Consider the following 16,436-nt stretch of genomic DNA (forward strand, 5'->3'; position numbering starts at 1 on the left):
TCACACATACAGAAAACATTTTGATGGTTGCCATGTGGAAGGGTGGTTGGGTTGTAGGTAGAAAATGGGGATAAAATTGAGAAGTACAAATTGGTTGTTAAAAAATAATTATGGGGAGGTAGGGTATAACACAAGGAATATAGTCAATAATATTGTAATAACTACGCATGATGTTAGAGAGGAACTAAATTTGTTGGGGTGACCTAGGGGAGGGGGTGTCAGGGCAGGGTGAAAAAGTGAAGGGATTAATAAGTACAAATTTGGGAGACCACCTCAGGGATACTGTGGATGCCTGATCATGGCATTGTACACCAGAAGCTAAACATTAATGAATGCCAACTATAATTTTATATATATAATGTGATGGCTCGATGCGAGGTCAGAGTGATAGTGGATGGGGGCAGGGGGGTTCACAGTGTGAGGGATATAAATGATGAACGTCTAAGTATTACCTTGTCTTGTACACCTGAAACTAATACATTTTAAAAAAAAAGATGCTTAACACACAAATATATTAGGGAAAATTCTGTATGGACAGTGGAATAGAAGCAGGAGTTCAAGAATAAAAAGAAACAATGACATTTCAAAAAAAAATAAGTACAAATTGGTGTTTACAACATACTCATGGGGATATAAAGTAAAGCATAAGGAATAAAGTCAATGATATGTTAATAACTATGTATGATGCCAGGCGGATATTAGACTAGTCAGGGGATCACTTCTTAAATTATATAAATGTCTAACCACTATGCTGTACACCTGAAATTAATATAAACTAATATTGAATGTCACCTGTAATTAAAAATTTAAAAGAGGAGAAAATTTAAGGGAAATAAGAATTTCAAATCGCCAGGTATAAAACAAATAAGTCATGGGGATGTAATGTACAGCATAAGTAATATAGTCAATAATATTGTTATAGCATGGTACGGAGTCAGATGGCTCCTGGACTTACCATGGTGATCAATTTTTAGGTATATAAATGTTGAAAAACTATGGTATACCCCTGAAACTAACATAACAATGTATGTTAGCCATATTTTAATAAAAATCATAAAGGAAAGGTCTGATTCGGTAGTCTAAAGTCGGGCCCATAAAACAGCCTAAGTAGTCAGAGATATACCGAGAATCAATCAGAAAACAATACTATGTGGAATTGCTCTGACATACTGGATCAGAGCACATGCTCATTTTTGCTGTGAGAGATACCGTGATCCAAAGATATCCTGTCATTATGCTCCCACAAAGAGCAAATGACAATGTACACTGCCCCCATGCTCTCACTGCGTATGAACCCTTTCTGATTTCTGTCAATATAATATGACAATGGCATCACTATATGATTTGCACTTGCTTTAATGACAGGGATATTGAGCATCCTTCCCTAAATTCATTGGTCATTTATATTTCTTCTCCTGTTAGTTGTTTATTGATGTAGTCTCTCTTAAGATTACTGAGATCTAATTTCTTTTTCAGTAAATCACTGTGAGATGATCTAAAGTATCGAAATTTTCACTATCAGTTGTACCCTTTCATTTTTTTATGGTGTCTTTTGTAATCAGAAAATAACTTCTACTTTGTTTACAGAGGCTTGTTAGTATTCAAAGATTTTAAAAAATGAAAAATTTTACTCCGTTTACATAGAGATGCTGCTCGACATACAATGGATGGGTTTCCATCCAGAAAATACCATTAGGTTGAAAATGCATTTAATACACCTGACTTACCCAACATTATACCTTCACGCAGCCTATTTTACACCATAGCAAGGTCAAAAAATCTTAAGTTGAACAAATGTTAGTTATGTCAGGCACCTTCTATGCTAAATTCCAAGAGGCTTCCCCCCCTTCCCACTTGATATATCTGTATATTTCTATACCAGTTCCATAATGGCTTAAATACTGTAGCTTTAGGACACATTAAATAACTCTAAAAGAGACTCCAACCTACCCCACATGCCCCTTATTCATTTTCAGAATTTTTCTATTCATCTGCAGTTGTATTTTCAAGAACTTTAGAATCATTTGACAACTTTCCAAAAGATTCTTCCAGTTAAGGTAAAACAATTGGGCCCCAGATTAGCTTGTCTAATGTAAATAACTATAATACTGGACAAACTATGTGAAGGTCAGCTTTCAGGCAATAAAACACAGCACACAAAAACCTGACACAGTAGCCCTAGATCTCTGTCTAGGACATTTCACACCTGTTGCAGAGGTGGAGTCTAAGCAAAGCACAACAGGCAGAAAACAGAATTAAGGGCTTTGGACTAGAAAACTGTGGCCCCACGGGAGTATCCAGAGTCTATTTACTGCAGACTCATCCTCAAAAGGCACAGGGGGGACAAGGCTTGGAAGCTAAGTCCCACAACTTTACAGGACTTAAGAAACACCCTGGAATTTCCGTAGATACAACTACCAAAGTGTGAAACTAAGTCTATAGAGCTCAAAATGATCATTCAGTAACAACTGCCTGCTAAAACGAGAATCAATTCTCTTCAGAGGGAGATAACAGAATCTAGAAACTCTACAGATCCATCCAAAATGACAATATTTTGTAAAAATAATCCCTGGATATACCTTAAAAAAGAAAACTGTGATCCACAGTGGGAAAAAATTAATCAACAGAAACTCAAACCAAGCTAGCCAAGGTGCTATACTTAACACAGTCTTTAAAAAGGTATTAAACTATGTGCAAAGTTCGTAACAGACATGTTAAAATTATTTGACCAGGATCACTCTCACTGCGGAGTTCATTGAGGGATTCAAGGAATCATTCATCATCAGGGATTTGTTAATATAATTGAGCATGTTAATAGATTAAATAGAATAGAATACACAGCCCAGAAATAAACCCGCTCAATGGTCAAATGATCTTCGACATGGGTACCAAGAACATGACTCGACAGGCAAAGGACAATATCCTCAAAAAATGGTTTTTGGAAACATGGATCTCCACGTGAAAATGAACGAAAGGGGACCCTTACCTTACACAATATACAAACATTAACTAAAAGTGGATTAAAGACCTAAACATAAGCCCCAAAACTATAAAACTCCAAGAAGAAAGCAAAGGGGAGAAGCTTCACGACTCTGGACTAGACATGACAGGCAACCAAAAACAGCAGACATAAGGGATTATATCAAACTTAAGTTTTGTGCACTAAAACACACAATCAACAGAGTGGAAAGCAACTCACAGAATGGTAGAAAATATTTGCAAATCACATGTCTGATAAGAGGTTAATATCAGAAAATGTAAAGAACTCCTACTACTCACAAAACAGAAAAATCAAATAGCCTGATTAAATATTGGGCAAAAGACTTGTACAGATATTTCTCGAAAGCTTATACACAAATGGCCAAAAAGCATATGAAAAAATGTTCAACATCACTAATCAGGAAAGAAATGCAAATTGAAACCACAATGAGATACCACTTCATACCCATTAGGACAGCTATTATCAGAAAAGCAGAAAATAAATGTTGGCAGGATGTAAAGAACCAGGAACCTGTATCACTCTTGGTAGAAAAAGATGTTCAACATCATGAGTCGTGTAAAATGGCACAGCCTCTGTGCAAAACAGTATGTCAGCTCCTCACAAAATTAAAAACAAAGTTACCATATGAACCAGCTATTCCATTTTTGGATATACATCCAAAAGAACTAAAAATAGATTCTCAAAGACATTTGTACAACCATGTTCCTAACAGCATTATTCAGAATAGCCAAGAAAGAAGAGGCAACCTAAGTGTCCACTGACAGACAGATAAATGTGGTGTATACATACAGTGCAATATTATACAACCTTCAAAAAGAAGTAAATTCTGGTACATGCTACAGATGAATCTTAAAGACATTAGGCTAAGTGAAAAAGTCAGTCACAAAAGAACAAATACTGTATGACTTCTCCTCATCGATCCTGACCACTGCTCCTGCAACACACTAGAACACACTAGACACTCCATGGCTCCCCATCACTAAGACAGTCAGCACACGGAGATACATCGGCGGAAAGCTGCAGACAAGTTTGAAATGGGCCACAGATTCTGTAACTGTTCTTCCTGCACTGTGCTATTTGAAGACAGTACAGTGCCCTCCAGCTCCAGGTACTGTTAATGGAAAAGTCACACTGGTAAAATTAAACTTCACTAAAAAACATTCAGGAATGTTATATCTGAATTATTTTAAGCGATGTGGCGCTATTTTAAGGTCAGATATGTCTAAGTTGTTTTGAGAATACATTGACAAATTCAAGTGTAATGTTTCACAGAGGAAACACAAACTGTGATGTGTTATATCTAGTGAGATCTACATTCCACATATTGAGGAGTTATAAGAGGTACTTTAATTCACATGGTATGTGATTATATGTATAAACACTGTGAGAGAGGTCGAGGCAGACTGTGAAGAGAGAACTCTCTGGAATTTACAAAGTTTAAATAGGAGTAGAATTCAGATCTAAGACAAAGGAAAAACACTACCAGTCTTTGAAATTAATTATCAAAAAACGGCTCACAATTTATTTCCAAATAACCAAAGGAATCAGACTGGGAAGGTGGGTGAATAGGCGTGGGATCAGAGCCAAGGAGATCAACGGCAAGTTGGCTGTCTTTGAAGCTGGGGGATGGGGACAATGGGGTTCACTGCTCCATCCTCCTTATTGTTGTGAGAAAATTTTCTCGTTTGACATTTCCCTAATATTTTAAGTTTAGAAGTTACTCACCAAGGTGTGTATCATATACATGCAACAGAAACTTCCTTATAACCTCAGTAATATAATGAATAAAATCTGAGTTGGAATTGACTGTGGTGACCACTGAATTAATTCCATTATTTCAAGGAAAATACAAGCACCTAAATGGAATTTACAGATGTAAAATGACAAACTCTGCATTCATCTGACACCTACACTAAATTCTTCAAGTTAGGAAATCCTCACAAGCAAGCACACGAGGATGGAAAAGAAGGTGTCAATCTCTGGGGATACTCGCTGGTGCACAAAAGAAGTCTCTAATCCAGAGAAAGAGAGTGGCTGGGGCCCATTTGATGCCCAGGGAAGAAAATGACATGGAAGCACTCAGCTTAGAGATCTACCACAGAAAGCCTCAATATATTAAAAAAAAAAAAAAGGTAACATATTTCAAAAAAAATGTCGAAAAGTACCGAGCTGTACACCTTAAATGCATTGTTTCAAGCCTACGTGACATGGATCTCAATAAAGCTGTAAAAAGTACTTAGCGTGAAATGACAGACTAGTATTTCCAATTATGCCACATGCATGAGTTACACTGAAGCTATTTACTATTTGTAAAACCTCCCCCCACACACACACAAAGGCTGTAAGTAGATCCAAAAAAGGTCAAGCCTTAACATGCATGGTCACTCAATGACACGATGAATGAAATGCCCCGTTGGCACGCTGCAGAGAGGACAGAAGCCAACTGCAGTTCTGCCATACCCAAATTCCTATGCTGTGGGAGGCAGTACCACTGTGCCAGTGTAACAGCTGACGTCTACACAGCGTTCCCTTAGCGCCAGGGCCTACTCTGAGGGCTTCACATGTACTACTGTTTTCAAAAGTATTTATGAGGCTACACAAGAGAAAGGAGACAGTCTTCCCCAAGCCACGTGTCTAACAATTGCTGGTGTGAAAATTCGAACCCAAAGTCTAACATCAGAGCTTGTTCTCTTAACTGATACAGTGTATCTGCCTCCCTTAATTATAATCAGAAAGCCGACAAATGAGAAAGTTATCTAATTGGAATCTGATCACTATTCTCCTCCTACTTCCCAGTTAGATTTACCACATCAGACAATATAAAAATATTTAAAATTCAGGCATGAAACCTAGCATTCATAACACAATACCCACGTCCTATTTACCTTCCGTGTTACTGACTGTTGGCTCAGGAGTGATTCTACCATTGCGAATATTAGCGCTCTCCTCATCAGCACATATCAGATGGTCATCTTCTCTATTTTTCAACCCCTGTGGGGCCTCTCTTCTGTCTGCTGAGCAGGCGCATACATCTTCATGCCTGCTGAAGTAGTTCTGTAGCCATTGTGGCACAATATTCTTAAGAGATTCTGTAAATCTGCGAAGAATACCCTGTTGGTTGGAAAAAAACATGTAAGGTAGTTGGAGAAATGTAACTTTTTGTATAAGTACTAACTTACAGAAAGCCACACTAAGAAAAACACAACTGTTCCCAACAAAGTTTCCTAAATATCAGTTTCTTGAATTAATGCTGTCATACTAGTATTTCACAAATTGTATAGACATTATGAAATTCCTGCTTTTTTCTTTCTTCCATAGCATGTATTCATGAGCCAATAATTACCCCCAAATGGCCATATTATTCAAATCCTTAAAAATCTCCATTAGTCCTTCCCATGAGAAACATAAACTTTAAATTTAGTAATGAAGCATGCACTAAAATGTTAAAATCCCAGAGAAAAGGCATCCATTTTGATCACAGCATATTAAAGAAGCAATATAAAGAATACCTTCAATAGCTTCCTCAAGCAATTATTTTATTGCAAAGTCTTTTAGAAGAACAAAAATCCAGACAAAACTAGGAGACTCCTTTTCAAAAATGACACACAATAGACAACCAATCCAACATAAGAAACTCAAGAAATAATCTCATGTTTTTTAATGGTAAAATTTCACTATACAGAATGTGGCCAGAAAATCCGAGGAAATAGTTTTATTATGGTAACTTCTAAAAGGAGAAAAATGTGGTGTAACAACTATCAGTATTAACATTAACAGTAGCTTTGCTACGTACGTGCCAGGCACTATTCTAAGAGGTTTATAAATCTTATTCAATTTACTCCTCACAATAATTTTATGAAGTTGGTATTAACAGGGTCACTTTACAGATGGAGACTTAAAATGAACACCATGCTTAACCAAAGGTCACTTCTGGGGCAGAGTTAGATTTCTGAGGAGAATAATCAGCAAACAAAACCAAACGGTCAAACTGGATATAATAAAACTAATTTCCTAAAGCTCATGAACTTTGCTTGCAGACCTTTCCTTTTCTTAAGTAAAATCTAACCAACTTATCTATCTCAGCCCACAACAGCTCAGCACAAGGAAATTACCATGAGAGAGAGAGGAGTTACTCGGGGCACAATGAATAACAGCATCAAGAGCTCGAGAGTACAAAGGAATACGGAAGATAAAACTGACCAGGAACCACTGGAAGAAAACAACATCCCTCTACTTCAGTGTACCTCTATGGGTAAGTGACCCTAAGTCATAAGAAAAACTCATAAGCTCAGAATCCCCGAGCGTAGTGATTCCCAAAGTGTGCTCCCCACAGTAATATCAGCATCGCCTCAGGCCCTATCCCAGCACTACTACACTCAGCAGGTAGGCTCACCTGTTTTAAAGGACGTCCCCAAGGGATTCTGATGGGTGCTCAAGTTTCAGAACCACCATTCTCATTAAAGAGATTAGGAAATTAGATACATTTAATGAAATTACAATGCATTTATCTCAGGGGAAAAGTCCCTCTACAAGAGGTGAATAAAATTATGTGGACTTACAAGTCTTATTAAGATTCAGTTACCTGGAAAACATATAATGTGGAGCACTAGTCACACAATCATTAAAATACATAATATAATATTCTAAAATGAATGAGAAAAACAAATTGTCCAGTGGACTGTAATGCAGTCTCTGGTCCTGCTCCCCGCACAAGAATGCAGGATATGATGAGGCCCAAAACGAAAATCAATAGAGCCCTAGATAGCGGAGTCATACCACTATATTCTCCCAGGCAGCTGGGCTGAAGATACAGGAAGCAGGCTCCACACAATGAGCAATCCGCAATCTGCTTCTCTGCCAATCAACCAACCCCCACTAGCTAGCTACAATTCCTGCCTGCTATCCCACCATGGCAGTTATATAGTGGCTAATTGGCTCACTGGTTACAGCTGATGGCCAACCAGTCACAGCTGATGACCATCTACTACCCAAGCCAGCACCTTTCCACAGGAGGCCAAGAGCCTGGAAACTGATTTCTGGGACTCCGTCCCCACAGGACTGTACAGAACACAGTGCGGCTTACAGAACAATTTCCCCAGTGTTTCTCAAACTTTAGCCATGATTTTCACCTGTATTATTACTTACTGATTTTTCTTTCTATCTACTCACTTCTCTTCATAAATTTAGCTTTTCCTACACAATAAAATCTACCAAATCACAGATTGATGCTGTACTGGTCTTCACGTGCCCATCCTCATTCTATTCTTGAGAAGCTGTCCAACCAAACTAGCTTCTGAAAGGGTTGGCCTATGACAGATACCAGATATTTGAGGATGGGAGGAAACAGGTCTTCCTGTGCAACCTCTGATTAAGGGCCCCATCTCTAAAACTACAGCCCTAGACAAGTGGCCCCTCCTCCACTCCTGACACCATTCCTTCCCTTTATCCTTCCAGTCTGAGGGATGATGGCAGCTTCTCCTATTGCTAGTCTCTGGGCCTCCTGCACTCCCCCCCCATATTTATTCCTTTAACCACCAGCGTATCTCTAAGGAGACTCTCTAAAAGACATCTCCATTCAATCATCCAAGGTGTCTGTTTCTTGATGGAATTGAAGGAAATGACATAGCAGTGCTACTTATCAGAGTTTTTTGAATGATTAAAATGAAAATTAAAAAGGTCAGTCCATGTATCAGTTTGACTCATCTACTTTATAGACAATGGGACAAATGCACCACGCTTAGGGCAGCACTCATAGTACCCAAAAGTTACATCCAATTTTTATCTCTTAAAAAAGCCCATAAATAGGCCACAAGAGAAGATTTATTTGGGGACTATTTTGGAATCTTATTTAACTCATAGATGTAACAGCAGACATTGCTTTTCTTTACTCAGCTCATTCAGTCAGTACTTACTGGTCCCATACTACATGTCAGACACAGAACACTGGGGAGACAGCAGGGGATGAGTTCCTGCCTTCTTGGAGCTTATATTCTAAGTTAGGGAGACAAATAAATATAATGTGTAACATATAACATCATCATTCGGTGCTACGGGCAAGAATAAGGCAGGGAAGCCAAATGGGGTAGCTATTTTATATAAGCAAAAACCTGAAAAAGGTGAGGAATGAGCCATGCTAATTTCTAGTGAAGTTTTCTAAACTGAGTGAAAAAAAAGTGCCAAGACTCAAATACAGCAGTGTCCTTGGTACATGCTGACTAAGTTTCTGGTAACCGTTTAATGACTGCAAAATCTAATAAACATTAAATAACTATTGAAGTTCTACAAAATTCCCCTTTAATCACATGCATGTGTGCAAGTGTACGTGTGAGAACCTGTGTGTAATCTTTTATTCTATAGCATATATACATATGTGCATACATATACAGAGAGAAACTGTAAAAGGACTAACACAGTGGTCCTCAAACTGGAGTCTTCTCATCAGCAGCTTTGGTGTCACCCTGACCATGTTAGAAATGGAAATCTGTCTGTTTTAAAAAGCTCTTGATGTGATTCTTATGCAAATTAAAACTGGAGAACCAGTGTACTAAAATCCTCTACAAACTCAGTGACTATTATCTGAAGGCCAGAGTAAACATAACCCTGAGTATAAGCTTAATTAACTACAACAAAGTTTTACCTAAATGATCACCCTATTTCCCTGAGTATCAAATACATCAGACCATTACACCAAGTTTTATAAATAGCTACTTCATAATATCAACTCTGAAATTCACACCACAAGTAAATATAAAAGTTTCTCTTTGAAACATTTTATTTCTAATTGTAAAGACTTGGCATACTTATGGTAAATAACCAACTACCAAGTATTCAATTGTAAAAAGCTGTTGGGAAAAAGAAATTTGATTATGCACAGAATTGCGTGGAGACCATAGCGTTGTAAGGGACCCTGTATATCAAATAAATTTGGAGAAGTACTTCCCTGTCTGACAATTTTTTAAGAATTTTGAGATACCAAAGACAGCCTTCATTCATTAATGGAAAACTGAATGTGAAGGGAGCTAAAAAAGGGTAAAAAATAGTTTCCTCATGGAAGAAAAGGTTCCTTTGCCTCTGTTACCAAAGAACATCTAATCTTTGTCTCCTAAGGAGTGCACACTCAAGTCCTACTTTACCAGATCAGCTTCCTTCCTGCTGTCAGAGGCTTCAGAGCTAAGCATAATGGCCACCATGTAACTCCATGGAAGTTTTCCTACAGAAAACCTTCTCTGATCCTCCAAGTCTGGGCAGTCCCCCCCTTATATGCTCCAACAGTGCCCGTACTTCTTACAAGACAGCAATTTGTCAAACAGGATGTAATTACAGTCTGTCCATCACCTGCACCGGCATTGGCTCTGTGAGCGCAGACACCAGGTCACTTCATGCACAGATTAGATGGTGCGTGGTTTGAATTTCCCTACGACTGCACTGCTCAACCAACCTCTTATTCCTACACATGAATATTCCATGACACGTTTTGAAAAAGAACATCAGTGATTCCAGAACTTAAAAATAAATAATACATTTCCTCAATGTAATAGTTGTACCTTAACCAAATATTTCTGTCACTACACTAATAATCCTTCCTCCAAAAACCAACACGTGAAGCTATCCAAGAACATGGGAAAATTGAAACCATCCTCTGGAATGATAACACAAAATCAACAAAATGAAAAGAAGCCGAAAGTCAGCCCCCCAAAAAGCTAAATTAATGAAGAGCTTAGAAAAATCAACAAAGAAATGTGCATTAAAAGCTTAAAAATACTCCTTGTAACCCTAACAACATAATCACACTAAAGAAGCTAAATTCAAGGATTAAAGGGGTGAATCTTCAAACTCAGACTGGTTAAACTCATCGAGTCCATTCTTTCCAAGATTCTGCACGTGGCAAAACACGTCAAAAAATGCCATTGAGATCAGAGTACTCAGTTTGGGGGCCAGAAGTAAAATCAAGTAAATGAGCCACATATCAAGCACCATCGATGTCTAAGGCGCGGTGAGTACACTAGCTTTTCAAATTCCATTTTACCTGATTTCAAGGATTAAAGAAAGAAGGCTGAGGTGGGGAAAGCCTCTTCTACAATCCAAACTCACAACTCATTTCTAATAAAAAAAGGTCTTCTTTTCCTATGTATCTTTTCACCAATTGGAAATCTCAGAACCAGTGACATCTCTCCAACATGACTAATTCCTTCCTTATCACTACTATATACAGCCTTCCTTCTTCTTACATAGAGCTCTCTATTCCTACTAGTTTTCTTGACTTCAATTCTATGCATCTTTTTTCTTCACATCATTCTATTAAACAGTAGTACTCAGATTATAAAATCTCTTTTGTCAAATAACTTCATTGCCACTCTAAGTATAAATATCAAACATAATCCATCATCAGCTTTCAGGTTCTGAAGCCCCATTCCCCCAGAACACAGCGCTGTTTTTTTTTTGTTTCTTTTTTCTATCTGCTCTTTCAGTGGCCGTCTTTTCCTTGGGGACTGTCACTAACCCTTAGTTCTCTTCCACGGTTCTGTGCACATTCTCCTTATCCACTGAATTCCCACGCCACCAGACTCTCCTTCCCAAACTTTTAGAAACTCTTATTTCACATAGTCTGTTTAATCAGTGTTCCCCCTTGCTGCCTCCAAGCCCAAGTAAAGAACAAGAGCTAAGAACACAAGACTTCACATGAGATTTAAAAAATATCTATTATAAAAACACTAAATTAGAGCAAAAACCTAGATACCATTGTAATCTTCCAGGTATTGCCAGTTTTTAAATATATCCATTCTAACATTACTTGTTTAACAATACATCTCTATTCTGACTTTAACACTCAGTTATTTCTATGAGGAAAAAAGGTAATGAAATATTCAAATTCCAATGCAGTTATATTGAATCTAATTTTAAATAATCTCAATCTAACCTACAAATCTAAGCTATTGTCATATTTTACAACCTCCAGTGTGACAAGCCAAGTCCGCAGCCAAGTTTTCCCAATCTACCCAGTCCAAAACCTTCTATCCACTAAAAATCCACTTTTCGTTTCCCTTCTCAACTTCAATAGATGAAGCCAAACAACGTGGGCATAAAAATTACTCTGGCTAAAAAATTAAAAACTACAATGGGCCACAGATTTCTACTGCCTTCAAAACTCTGTCACTAATGCATAAAGGAGAAACATGGCCTGGCTTAGTCTCTTATTTTCAGTTATCCATATCACAGAGGTGGTGAATAGATAATTAACAGAAATCAAACAACAAGGACAAGGTTTGTAGCTGAAAGTTCTTTCTTTGTTTTCACATTCTTTAAAAAGTATAAAAGTCATTCTTAGCTTATGGCCCGTGTAAAAGCCATCCAAGGTCTGAATTTGGCCAACAGACCATGAGTTGCCTAAATAACGCTCCATTATATGATAGTGTGGGTTTTTGGTGGTGGTGGAGTTTTGTTGTATTGGTACTGTCCATAAAATACTTTGTTCCAATAAGTATGTCCTGCTTGGTATCTGATCACTAAAGAGTGTTCTCAGTTTTGAAAAGGAGGGATATTTAGAGGTTGAATACTGAACTCATTCCAGAAGTCACTAAGTAGTTTTGATTTTTATCCTTATTTGTTTTCTCTTAGATGTTTAATTCTATCCATGGAAATAGGAATGGAAAGAGTTGATAAGAAATGTGTTCTAATCAAGTCAAGCACTTGGGTTTGAATGCCTGTCTGCCAGGACTTGTAATAAACTTGTAAATAAACGCAAGTTATTTAAGTTCACTGTGCTTAATTTACACATTTGTAGAGCAGAAATTGTTGTGAGGGTTAAATGAGATAGTAGAAGTAAAGCTCCTAAATCAGGGCCTGGCATATAAAGTAAGGACTCATTTGTAATTATTGATTAACTAGAAACTTTTGATTTAAATGTTTTAACTGCCTATGAATTCTGCTGCCTCTTTCTATCGGTTTTCCCTTTATATACCCACGCTCAATCTTTTATAGGCTCATATGGGATTTAAGGACTTGTTTGCTGAGTGATGAGGCCAAACCTTGAATTATTACTACTTGCCCTTTTTGGGGAGGTGGGATGGGTGGGTGCTTCAGAGGTTTTATCTTCTGGATTGGAGCTAAGGGAATCCATTCATTTTATCTTCCTAGGTTGTAGTTTGTCTTGAGGAAGATAAAATGAATGGATTCCCTTAGCTCCAATCCAGAAGATAAAACCTCTGAAGCACCCACCCATCCCACCTCCCCAAAAAGGGCAAAATTAAGTAGTTCCCTAGCACCAGGAGGTGGCGCTAGATTCTTCCAGAGACAAGGTTCTGGTGAGAGTAGTAGACAGAATGGAGGCAGTCAGCCTGTAAATCCACAAAAGTTCCAGAAAGGAATAAAGAAGGTCCTTATTTTAAGATTTAAAAACTTATAATATTAAATTGCGTATTCTTTTGTATATTCCTGGATACTTTCATGTGCTATTTTCTGCCAATATTAAGTAACACCTACAGTGTTGATGTAAAAACCCCCAAACATTTTTAAATCCAAAGTAAGAAATATATTTTCTTTTCCAATTAAACGGCTGAGGCAAGAAGCTGAAAGTATTCTGGATGAGGGAAATGATAAATTATGAAGCTGCAAAACAGAACTGCACAAACTAAAATCATAGCAGCTCTAAGGGAGATTGGATCTTAGGTGTTATCCTGTTAAAGCATCACCCCCCCAAATTTAGATTTCTTAACTAAGTACATTTTTTAAAAACTGTGATTATAAATTTTGCCACCTAGAATATATTAATTCCGTTCTAGACCATGCCCACTGGACCACAAGGAGTCGCTGTTTAGTACCTGGGGCCTCTGCCGACCCTGCTGGTAAGGTTGAAATGACCGCAGGTGGCAACGCCTCGTCGGGATCTTGCCGCCGCCAGCGCCCCCTCCTGTTTCTCCGGCCCCCGAGGCCATGGCGGAGCCCCTGCTCCTCCCCGCTACGGGGCGGGTGAGGCAGAGGCGGCCTCTTTAAAGCCTCCCACCCCCACCCACCCCAACCCAAAGTCCGTCTGCACTGCCCACACGGGGCACAGACACACAGGTACCGCGAAGTTGCGAGCACCGAGGTGACAAAATGCGTGCTGGCAGCAGAGAAGGAGGTGGGCGCTGCAGAAGCCGAGGAGCGGGCTCCGCTCCCGCAGCCCCTCGCGCACCACCTCCTCTCCGTGTAGCACGGTCTCTACTACAAGCTCCGCAGAGCACAGCGAGAGCGGATCCACACGCCCGACTGCCTAACTCGACCGCCGGTCACGGGGTCCTCCCGTCGCCCTGGCCGAGCTGCCGCAGTTAAAGCCGCCGCCGCTACCGCCTAACCCTCCACTATGCGCACAACGCCCACCCGGGCGACGTCACCACCCTCGCAGGCACCGCCTTTGTGAACGTCTGTTGCCGTTGCTAAGGAGACGCTGCCGTGGTCGCCAGGCAGAACACTGTCACTTCTTTTAAGTCAGGTAGCGTCTTGACCTTACCTAACCCTAAAGGTATTTTTATAAAGTTATTCTTCTCATAAGGTGATGCCCTAGAAACAAAAGACTGTGTTATTGCTAGGAGAAAGTGTCCACATACCTATAAACATATGTAACAATACTGATAATAATGTACTTTGGAAATTAACTCTTAAACACAGGCCTATACTTAACTATCCTATAAAAGATGCCCCAAACCACTGTACACTCCCATAGTCACAATGAAAATGAAAATATTAACTACCAAATACTATTGATCTCACACTAGTAAAGGCAATGATAATTTGTTAATTTTGTCTTCAACTGTATTTGTAGTAGTCCCATTCGTTTATTTTAGCTTTTACTTCCATTGCCTTTGGAGTCAAATTCATAAAATACTCTTTGAACCCAAAGTGCGTAAGTTTAGTACCTATATTTTCTTCTATGCAGTTAATTGTGTCAGGTCTTATGCTTAAGTCTTTGATCTATTTTGAATTAATTTTGGTACATAGTGACAGATAGCAGTCCAGTTTCATTCTTTTACACGTGACTATCCAATTCTCCCAGGACCATTTATTGAAGAGGCTGTCTTTCCTCCATTGCATGTTTTTAGCTTCTTTGTCAAAAATTATCTGTCCATATTTATGTGGGTTTTTTTCTGGGTTCTCAATTCTATTCCATTGGTCTATGTGTCTGTTTTTCTGCCAATACCATGATGTTTTGATTATTGTAGCCCTGTAGTACAAGCTAAAATCAGGGAGTGTGATACCTCCAGTATTGTTCTTTTTTCTTAAAATTGTTTTGGCTATTCAGGGTCTTTTGTGGTTCCAAACAAATCTGATGACTTTTGTTCTATTTCTTTAAAAAATGTCATTGGGATTTTGATGGGGATTGTATTAAATCTGTATATTGCTTTGGGTAATATGGTCATTTTAACTATGTTGATTCTTCCAATCCATGAGCAGGAAATGTCTTCCCATTTCTTTGTGCTTCCTTCAATTTCTTTCAAAAATGTCTTATGGTTTTCAGTATATAGGTCCTTCACTTCCTTGGTTAAGTTTATTCCTAGGTGTTTTATTCTTTTTGCTGTAATTGCAAAAGGAATTGTTTTTTGTATTTCTTTTTCTGAGATTTCATTGTTAGTATATAGGAATGCAATGGACTTTTGTACGTTGATTTTGTAGCCAGCAACTGTACTGTATTTGTTGATTGTTTCTAACAGCTTTTTGGTGGAGTCTTTAGGGTTTTCTATATATAGCATCATGTCATCTGCAAAGAGTGATAATTTAACTTCTTCATTCCCAATTTGGATGCCTTTTATTTCTTTCTCTTGCCTGATTGCTCTGGCAAGGAATTCCAACACTATGTTGAAAAGCAGAGGTGATAGGGGACAACCCTGTCGTGTTCCTGAACGTAGAGCAAAGGGCTTCAGGTTTTCACCATTAATTATGAGATTAGCTGAGGGCTTGTCATATATGGCCTTTATTATGTTGAGGTATTTTCCTTCTATACCTATTTTATTAAGTGTTTTAATCATAAATGGATGTTGTATCTTATCAAATGCTTTTTCTGCATCAATTGATAGAATCATATGATTTTTGTCCTTTATTTTGTTTATGTGATGTATCACATTGATGGATTTGGGGATGTTGAACCATCCTTGTGCCCCGGGGATGAACCCCACTTGGTCGTGATGAATAATCTTTTTAATGCATTGTTGTATTCGATTTGCTAGAATTTTGTTTAGGATTTTGGCATCAGTATTCATCAGAGATATTGGTCTGTAGTTTTCTATCTTTGTGTTGTCCTTACCAGGTTTTGGTATCGGGGTAATGTTGGCTTCATAATATCAGTTAGGGAGTACTGTCTCTTCTTCAATTTTTTGGAAGAGTTTGAGCAGGATTGGTATTAGATCCTGTTTGAAGGTTTGGTAGAATTCACTAGTGAAGCCATCTGGTCTCGGACTTTTGCTTT

The 16,436-nt window shown here is 38.4% G+C and overlaps 1 protein-coding gene across 1 annotated transcript in view; it reads right to left on the reverse strand.

Annotated features, from left to right (window-relative positions):
- LOC308501485 (nuclear pore complex protein Nup153-like) overlaps window positions 1-13,932 on the reverse strand; it is a gene marked incomplete at both ends in the record, with an annotated part of 205,121 nt that extends 191,189 nt beyond the window's left edge. The window contains one exon of the mRNA XM_081058027.1: window positions 13,819-13,932. Within this exon, the coding sequence (XP_080914153.1) occupies window positions 13,819-13,932 (114 nt within the window). The remainder of the gene's footprint in view (window positions 1-13,818) is intronic.
- Between the last annotated feature and the right edge of the window lie 2,504 nt (window positions 13,933-16,436).

Source organism: Rhinolophus hipposideros (genome assembly GCF_964194185.1).
Source record: "Rhinolophus hipposideros genome assembly, chromosome: 8".
Lineage (NCBI taxonomy): Eukaryota > Metazoa > Chordata > Mammalia > Chiroptera > Rhinolophidae > Rhinolophus > Rhinolophus hipposideros.